Raw genomic sequence first — 9,704 nt, 5'->3', positions numbered from 1 at the left:
ATGGTTCAGCACGAGGCAAGAAGAATTGCTGATGAAAAAGAAGTTAATAAAACTTGAGCTCAATAACTTTATGTAATACATTCTTTTTTTCAAATTTTGGGCCCCAAAATTAAGGTGCGTCTTATACATGGGAGCGTCTTATACATGGGGAAATATGGTAAATCTTTTTTGAAGATTGAAAGTCTTGACTTCTGTTTCTTGAAATGTTATAAACCAGATAACTTGAAGATATTTCCACTAAGAATGGTCTAGAAATCTTCTATAAAATATATTGCTTTAAATGCAAAGCTGAGCTTGCAAGAATGTATGAGAAATCCCCAAGGATACAAAGTAAAGCAACTAAATACCAGGTGAAATCCTGAGCAGTGAATGCATATCAGTATTTTAGGAGGGTAAACTGAAGCTGAAGTGTTAGGGGCGGGGGCAGTTCTTTTGGACTTTGTTGCCAAGGGATTTGTGTTTTGGTGGCAGATTGGTACATGAGATGAAACTGGAAGATGGAATGAAAAGATCCACCTCTATTTGTCTATCTGTGCATTCATTTTCTCTCTCTCTCTCTCTCTCTCTCTCTCTCTCTCTCTCATTCTAGAAGGAAAGATACAGAGAATGGAGGACAGGAAATGTTCAATTAAACAAGATCTAGAAATTTTTCATAATTTATGAAAGACATAAATCCTCAGATTCAGAAATCTTAACAAGTCCCAGGATAGGAAACAAAAATAAATTCACTATGAGATATGTTAGCTAAAACTGTAGAGCCTTAAAAAATGTTTTAAATGTAAACAGAGAGAAAAATACATTATCTTCAAATAAAAAAATAATTTAAAATATTTGTAAAACTATCTTCAAAATTATTAGAGAAAATAATTGTCAGTTTGGAATACTATACCCCCACATAATCAGTCAAATGTGAGAGTAAAATAAAGACACATTTAGAGAAGTTAAATTAGACACTAACAATAAAGTTTTTGCAGAAGAATTCATTTACAGAATAAGAAAATTTAATTCATTTGGAAGGAACAACAAGCAAGAAGGACTAGTGAACAAAGAAAATAGTGCTCCTTATTGAATAGGTGGGTTTTGATAATGGTTGCAAAACCCACATATTTAAAAAGGAATACTAAAAAGATACTGACCAAGAACTAGGTTATAAATAAGGTGGTATCAAGCAAATCATTTACTTTGACAATAATGGGATTAAATTACTTAGAAATCAGCAATAAAACATAATTATTAGTAACTCTCACCCCCACCCCAACACATGTACATTCAACTGGAAAGCCTAAACCAAACCAAAATAAAAACAGCCTTTTAAACCATAAATCAAAGAAGAAATTGTAATAATAATTAGGAATTATTTGGAATTAAACTATAATTAAAATATAACATGAAACTTATGGGATGCAGCTAAACTGGTGCTTATAGAGAAACCTGTAGCTTTAAATTATTATACCAGAGAAGGAAACAAAAAAGATAGGAAATTAATGAGCTAAGCTTCTAACACAGGAAACTAGTGAAAGAACAATAGAATCTTGGAAAGAGGAAACTGTAAAGCCAGTATTTATTTTTTCCATTTCTGGCTAGAACTTAAGGTGCAAACTCAAGAGCAGCTTATAAGGAACAATAGTAAAATGAGGGCCTGTCCATAGAGATGTTTTGAGAAGATAATCACTCAGCTAAGCTTCACAATTGGATATATAGAGCGTAGATGCAATCTGTAATAACACGGTATTTCACAATTATAAGGTTAAGTTTCTACATAAATGTATTGCTAAGATGGTAAGGAGCTTTCTTATAATATTGAAAGATTTACTACAGTAGTTTCAAGGACTCAATTTATAACTTTAGCACTAAAAATTATTGTTATAGAAAAGTAACCCTGTTCGAATGTTAATTGAATAAAATTGTTTATCACTTGAAGTTGCAAACTCTATCATAGGTTTGCTTTAACCAGCAACTTGCTAATAATTAATTCATTATGACTTTACTGATCTAGCTCTAATTATTGAATAGAAATGATGTATGTGTATGCAGATTACCTTTAAATCAGGAACAATGGTAAAGGAGAAAGGAAAAGGAACATTACTTTTGGTGAATTTTCATTTTAGAAATAAAGTAAATAAGAGTCTAATAGACTAAGTTTAAAACACATTGCAAAATTGAAGTGTGCCTTGAAAAGAAACCTAAAGAAAGTAGAGAGAGAGAAAAAAAAAAGAGTAGAAATGAATTAAAATAACAATAAAGATTAACAAAATCAAAAGCTAATTCTTTGAAAAGATTAATAGAATAAAAAGAAAATCTATTCATTTTGAGCAAGAAAAAATGAATAAAACAATGAGAGACATGAAAAGTAGCACTTAATTACAGTTATAAGAGGTTTTAGAGAATCCTAAGAACAATTTTATAACACTAGATTTGAAAAATCAGACAATATGGATAACTTTTCTAGAAATACATACTTACCAAAACTAACTCATGAAGATATAGAAAAACTGAATAGATTTATAACCATTAATAAATTGAGTTGGTAGTTTAAAAGCTATCCACCAAAAAACAGGGTCAGCATCATATGATTTTAGAAATAAATTCTACCTCTTTAAAGTAATAGAAAATCTCAAACTTATACAAATGATTCCAGAGACTAGCGAAAGAAGGAACATTCTCAGTAACAAAACCAGACAGGTACAATAAAAGAATGGAAAGATTTAGTCAAATCTCACTTATTAATATAAATGGAAAAACCTGAAATAATAAATGACAATATGTGTATCCAATGGAGTCTAAACAAATAATACATCATTACCAGTTTGGATTTGACCTAAAATTCAAGTGTGGCTGCATATTAGAAAATCCTGTTAAGGAAAATTTTCATGTTAAGGAATTAGAAAATATAGTTTTCTTAATAGACATAGGAAATATATTTGATAAAACCCAAAAGCCATTCATGATAAAAACCTTTTGACAAAGAGAAGAACGACCGTTCTTAATTTGATAAGGGATTAAATCTATCAACAACTACAATAAATGTCATATTCCATGGTGAAGTATTAGACACATTTCCATTTAAAATTAGGAATGAGGCAGGAATGNATGTTAAGAGCAGTGGTAAGGCATGGGAAAAGGGGTGGATAGGAGAGAGAGAGAGAGAGAGAGAGAGAGAGAGAGAGAGAGAGAGAGAGAGAGAGAGAGCGCAAGCGATCAAGATGGGGAGTGGGGACAGGTGGGAAAGGTGACATAGTTAGATATAAATTCAGAAAATACCAGGCTATGTACAGAATGGATTGGGCCAGGGGAGAGCATGCTCGTGAATGGGTAGTACCTAGAGGACTGTTGCAGTTATCCATGGAAAGATTATGGTAGTTGGGGAAGGAGATAAGCAGACAGATTAGAGGTATAGCAAGGACATAAACACAATAGGACTTGGTGTTGTACTCTAATACGAAGTTAAGTTGCACTCTGACCTTGCCATGAAAGAACAATCAAGAGAACTTGAAAATCTTGTAAATTCTGAATACAATCCAATAAATGTACTATTAATACTCTGAACATGAGATAGTGGTTTGGAAGCACTGGGAGGGTTCTGGAAAGACTGTATAAAGGAGTAAACATTTGATCTGGACCCTGGAGGACAAGCAGGATTTCTGTTTCAATTTTAAGTGAAATTTTAAGCAGAGGAACAGCATCTACATAAGACCAGTGTGAAAAGTATATTTTGTTCATTCATTCATTCACCTGCATTTATTTTTTGATCCCTCTATGTGCCAGGCATTGTCCTAAGAACCAGCCATCACATTTGAAATAAGTAATATGATGTCTGGTAATAATAATGCTTGGGAAATGTTCAATTTTCCTACCTGGTGAAAATGTGGGATATGCTGCATATGGTGGGAGATAAAGGATTTTGATTTCTGTGCCAAGGACTTAAGATTGAAACCTATAGCAGTGAGAGTCCCTACAGTTTCTTCTGCAAGGGAGTTTGAGCCACGCAGGCCTAGCAGTAGAGTGGTGGGGAGATTGAAGCTGGGACAGGCATGGCAGCCCCATGCAGTAGGCCATGTAAGTGTTGATGAGACTTTGGACTTAACCGCAGCAGGAGTGAGAGGAGGGATGGATTCTGGGGATATTTCTGAGGGGGAGTCAAAAAGACTAGAAGAGCACCTGGATATAAGGGATAGAGAGGGCATGGGAGTCAAGGGAGACTTTGACTTTTCTTGCTTGGGAGTCTGGGCAGTTGGTGATGTTACTCACTGGGCGATACGAGAAGTTGAGAAGTTTTAGGATAAGGATGATGAGCTAATGTGTATATATCAAATTTGTGGCACTCACAGTTTACTTAGGTCTAGATGTTTAGGAGGCTCCCCATTTCAAAATAAGAACCATGGCCTCAGAAGAGAGGTGGGGGTTGAAGATGAAGGTTTAGGAGCTCTGATAGTAAGGCATTCTTTGATGAATAATGATTTGGGGGTATGACTATAAAAATGGAAAATGCCAAAAATGGAGCCCTGGACTATCCGAACTTCCGAGAGGCTGCTGAGGAACAAGAAGGATGGAGAGATCTGGTTATGGAGTAGTCTGGGAGGTTAAGAGGACAGGGGGGGAGGGTGTGGTGCCACTGAAGTTAAAAAGGAGAAGAGCATTAAGAATAGCATGAATGGTCAATGAAACTAAAGCGACATATAACTTAAATGCTAAGAAGACAAATTAGAAATCATTAGATCTGGCAGTTACGGTATTGTTGGGACCTTTAATAGACGAATATTGTTAGAGAATTTGTGGACAAATAGCAAGTGGGCAGTCTAAGGAGTGATTGACAGGGAAGGACAGGGAGGCAGTGAATATAGGCTGCTTTTTCGGAAGAGTGGTAGTGATGGGAAAAGAGAGGAAGGTAGCAGGGAAGGAAGGCATACGGAATTCATACGGAAAGCTTTTTCCCCCTTTTAAATAAGGCTAGGTGAAACTTGGCCAGAAATACAGAATGAATGAAAGGGATTTTATGACTTGTGGAGAGGGAGATATTGAAGAGGAAGCCAACATTTATTAAGTTCAAGAAACTGGTTAAAAACTGAAGGAAGAACTAAAATGCAGGGGCTAGATCTGCAAATGAGATGAGAACTCATCAGTGACCAAGAATAGAAGGTGAGACCATGGAGGTAGACAAACAGACCGAAGGGTACAGTCTGTTCAGAGTTCAAGTCCGTGCCAGGCCCTCTACTAGGGAGGGAATGTTTTTGAAGCTTTAAGACATGAAAAGTGTTGGAAAAAAAGTCAGATCACTTTAATTTTATTTTTGGCATCTCACTGTGTCAGTGCAGGCTGATTAATACACATGAGGTAGAAAATGGACCAGCTGGGTCTGAGGAAGTAGAGGAGTTTCTGAGCCAGCTGTCCTGTCTTTGGGATTATTGCTGTGTCAACTCAGCTCAGCCACTTAGATCCCCGCAGGGAGGTCTGGGCTGAGGCTCACCACCCAGTGAGGGGTCAGCCAAAGCTCCCCAACTCAATGGCTTTCCTGTTTCTCTGGGTGAGCCCTGCTCAGTTGAGTGTCCTCCTCTCCCAGTTCCTGTGAGTGATCACTGTCTTGAAGAAGGTAAACCCACCCTGAAGACTGCAGGCCTTAAACTGGGCTCATCCACCTGGAGGATGCTTGCCCTTAGAAAGGAGAGGACACATAAACCATCTCCCCCTTTAAAAACTCCTCCCTTAACACACACATGAGGAAACCAAGGCCCTGAGAGATAAGGTGATTTCACTGAGGTGACACCATCAGTTTATGTTAAAACTAAGGATGGAGCCCAGGACTCTGAACCCCTCCTCTAAGTGGGTGGTTTCACTGCTGAAATACATTGCTGCTCTCTCTGCTTTGTGTTTCTTTCATCAGTGGGTTTCTTTCTCGCTTCCTCAGACCTCAGCAAATATTCTTCTTAAAAGGGGGGCAGGGAGTGAAAAACCAAGAGGAAAAATTGAATGGATTCAAGGAGAAGCACATGTAATCTGGGGGGTGGCTCTCACTCCGTTCTGTGTAATCCGTCTATTTGTTGCTATATTTATTGGCATGTAAGCCCTGAATTCTGACTTCCACTGCAATGAAGAACACCTTTTCCTGGGCCTAAAGTCTTGGGAGATGGAATCAAGAGCCTTTAAAAAGAGGGGGGGGGGTTACCTTAAATATAGGAGAATTTGTTCTGCTTTTTCCTGCTGTACTCCATTTTGAGAAAATCCTATTTGAGACAACCCCTACATTATACTAGCCCAGGGGTTGACAAACTGCGCTCGCGAGACACATGTGGCTCTTTGGGTATGTACATGTGGCTCTGAAGTAAAATTGAAAATGAAAATAAAACTATCATAGTTTCATTTATAAAATTTTTAAAGGATATTATTCACATAATGGTGATTTCATTTGTTTTATGGCTCTCGAATAAATTTTAAATTGTTGTGAAGGACAGGATTGGTTCCTCCGTCTCAAAACTTTGCCGATTCCTGACCTAGCCTAATAAGTGAATGTTTGCGCTAACGAAGGAGTCTTCTCTTTTCAAAGGAATTCTCCCTCAGTGCTGTAAACTTTCCTAGTACTTTTAAATGTTTATGTATCCAAATGTTTATATTACCACTTGTCAGCATGTCTTAGAGAAGCTCTAAAGCACATATGTTAGGCCCTGCTGTCGATTATAAATTAATAAGAAATAATAGAAAGTTTCCCCCCCAAAAATATCAATGTCAGCAGAGAAAACAGGCTTTGGTTTATAAAACCTGAATTTCATTCAGGTACTTTGGGAGCAACATCTTATAGAAGAAGAAAGTAAGGACTCTTGGATGGCTTATGCTTACTTCAGCAGCCACACTCTGAGAAGATTCCACATTGCTGTTTAGGAACCATGTGAAGGAAATAAAATGGGAACAAGTACGGGCAGTTTGCTGGCTTCTCACTCAGCACAGGGCACCATGCTAGATGTGATGTGAAGCTGCTGCCCGTACACGGAGGCATTCCCACACAGCATTGTCAGGTACATACATTTTCTCCAGGTCTCCAAATTCCGAAAACGCTCCTCTTGGGATGACGCGAAGCTTGGTGAGGACAAACCTCCTGAAAAGAGAGTGGGCGTAGAACATCACAGTCTGTCCATTCATTGGCCAGCAGTTGAGTGTCTAATGTATTATATCAGCCAGCAGCCTGCGTTGACTAAGGGCTTGCCGTTTAGTGTTGGTTGGCACTGTTGCTATCCCCATTTTGCAAAAGAGGAGACTGAGGGTTCGGGAGGTGAAAATACTTGCCCAGGGCCACGCAGCTCATGGCGGAGCTGGGATATGAACATTGCTTGTCACCACCACTCCCTGTTGCCTTCTGTAGCCCTGTGTGAAGCCCTTCCTCTTTTTTCACTCCAACCCCCGATACCTCTTCCCTTATTGTCATTCTTAGCTGACCTTGCTTACTATTTCAAAGAGAAAATGAGGCTGATAGAAGAGAACTTCCTTATGCTCACGCATGGCTCCCAGCCATCAGTCCATTTGCTCCTGTGCTTCTACACCTTGCCTTCCCTCCTGTTACCATGGTGACGAGGATGCTGGATGTGGCTAAGAATAGCCCCTCCAGTCCACAGCAGATCTCTCCCCCTCTCATCTAGTCAAGGTACAGAAAATTTCCCCTTTCTTTCCTACATTTCATTCACCATTTTTGCTTCTCTACTGGGTCCTGCCCATCAATATACAAACATGCCATAATTTTTCCCATCTAAAATAGTCTTCTCTTTACCTCAGCTGCCTTCAGATTTTGCCCCTTCCTTCTGCTTTAAATATTTATCTCATACCTGCCTCAAAATTCCTTCCAATGGTTTCTCATCTCAGTCAGGGAAAACCCAAATTGTATACAATGGCCTATCGGTCCCTTCAGGGTCTTCCCACTTGATCCTTTCCCGAGACGGTCCAACCTCAGCTTTGACAACTGTCCTGATTGCTTATCCTTTTCTTGTCATGGTACGCTCTTGCTAGTTCTTGGACACTTCAGGTTCCTTCTTGCCTAATATTTATGCATTTGCAATTCTCTCTGCCTGGGGCATTCCTCTCGCGGATATCCTCCTGGCTTGCTCTTTCAGCCACCGTTTGCTCAAATGTCACTTTCTCAATGATGCTTTCCTTAATCACCCTACTTAAAATGACAATCTCTCCAACTTGGCTGCTGGCCCCCATTCCTGCTTAATTTTTTTCTTCATAGCACTTCTGACATCTTCTGCAATTATTTATTCACCTATTTATACATTCATGTATTTATTTATCTCTTACCCATAACTAGAATACCAGCTCCACGATGGCAGAAATTACAGCCTGATTTGTGTACTGCTGTATAACAGATGCCTAGGACAGTGCCTGGTACATGACAAGTACTCAGAAACCTTTCTTGAATGACCAAATGAATGGCTCTTGAACAGTCTGAGAGTTCTGGGCTTGAGGGTAGGATTCCAAGTGACCCTTTTAGAAATCCTACAACAGGAACACTATTCCTTCCTCTGGCTTTCCTCCCTCTGGCTTTCTCTTGCTTTATACTCATAAGTTATTAATAGGAATTTGGTTTTCTTTCCACTTGAATCCTTCCTTTCACAAGGCAGTCTGTCAGCAGAAATTAAATAACACTGTGGACTTGGACAGTTTCATACACCTCCATTGCTTCAGTCTCCTTTGATTTATTGATGTTAGTGAAATTCCTGTTTCAGATAAAGTTGTTATTCAGGCAAACGGTTCTTTTTTTTTTTTTTACTTTGTTTGAATTTGGCTGTCATGTGCCCTAGCTGTATGATGAAAAATCATGAGAGAGAAGCCTGTATGTTGTTCTTGCTCTGGAAAGAGTTTATATATTGGGAAGGCAAAACCAGAAATCTTGGAATCACCCAAAAACAGTTTGGGGATACAATCGAGGTAATAGGTATTACCAAAATTAAATGTCGCACAAGGATTAAAATGAGGAAGATCCCAAAGTACATAAATATGTAAACGGTAGATAGGAAGAAGTGGGTGAATTTGGTTTTGGTCTCAAAACTATCATGTTATACTAAAAGCATAGTCTCAGTGAAACCATTTAAATAAAAGGTGATCTAATTTTCAATTTGTCATAATAGATCTGGAAGAGTATCAACTTCTAGAATGCCAATCTGCAAATAATCAAGCTTAGCTCATATTTCCTTAACTATACCTTAGTTAACACAGACAAGTTTCTTTTGTTCCTGTTTATCACACGACAGAAAAAAGATGAAAACAAAACTATAGTAAAGCAAATAATAAGATTAAACTACTCAGTCTAAAATTTTCAAGAGAGTTGAAATGTTAAAGTAAAATATGAATTAATGAGATGTACAAAGAATGGAATCTTGGATAATTGGCTCTTTTGTTTAATAACGTCAACTAGATAGCCCTTTTTAACTTAACCCTAAATAACAGGATCATCTTAAAAAAATTTCAATGCCTGTGCCTGCATTAAGTGGTTCAAACTTAACATAATTACCATATTTCCCCATGTATAAGACACACCCTTTTTCGAAAACTTTGATGTCTAAAACCTGGGTGCATCTTATACAGTGGTTGTAGATTTTTTTTTTTTACTTGCATTTCCCGCTTTTTCACACTTGTTGTCTTTGCGCTCATTGTTTCGCCCTTCTTACTGGTATATTATGGTAGGTTACGTTTTGCCACGTTCTGCCCAGAAATGGCTCAGAAAA

At 38.1% G+C, this 9,704-nt stretch overlaps 1 protein-coding gene across 3 annotated transcripts in view; it reads right to left on the bottom strand.

Moving 5' to 3' along the window:
* FSHR (follicle stimulating hormone receptor) overlaps positions 1–9,704 on the bottom strand; it is a 203,927-nt gene that overhangs the window by 97,727 nt on the left and 96,496 nt on the right. For all 3 annotated transcript variants that reach the window (XM_019655848.1, XM_019655849.1, XM_019655850.1), the window contains exon 2: positions 7,013–7,084. In XM_019655848.1, the coding sequence (XP_019511393.1) occupies positions 7,013–7,084 (72 nt within the window). The remainder of the gene's footprint in view (positions 1–7,012; positions 7,085–9,704) is intronic.

Source organism: Hipposideros armiger, unplaced genomic scaffold (genome assembly GCF_001890085.2).
Source record: "Hipposideros armiger isolate ML-2016 unplaced genomic scaffold, ASM189008v1 scaffold_248, whole genome shotgun sequence".
Classification (NCBI taxonomy): Eukaryota; Metazoa; Chordata; class Mammalia; order Chiroptera; family Hipposideridae; genus Hipposideros; species Hipposideros armiger.
This window is presented reverse-complemented; position numbering and strand designations above follow the sequence as displayed.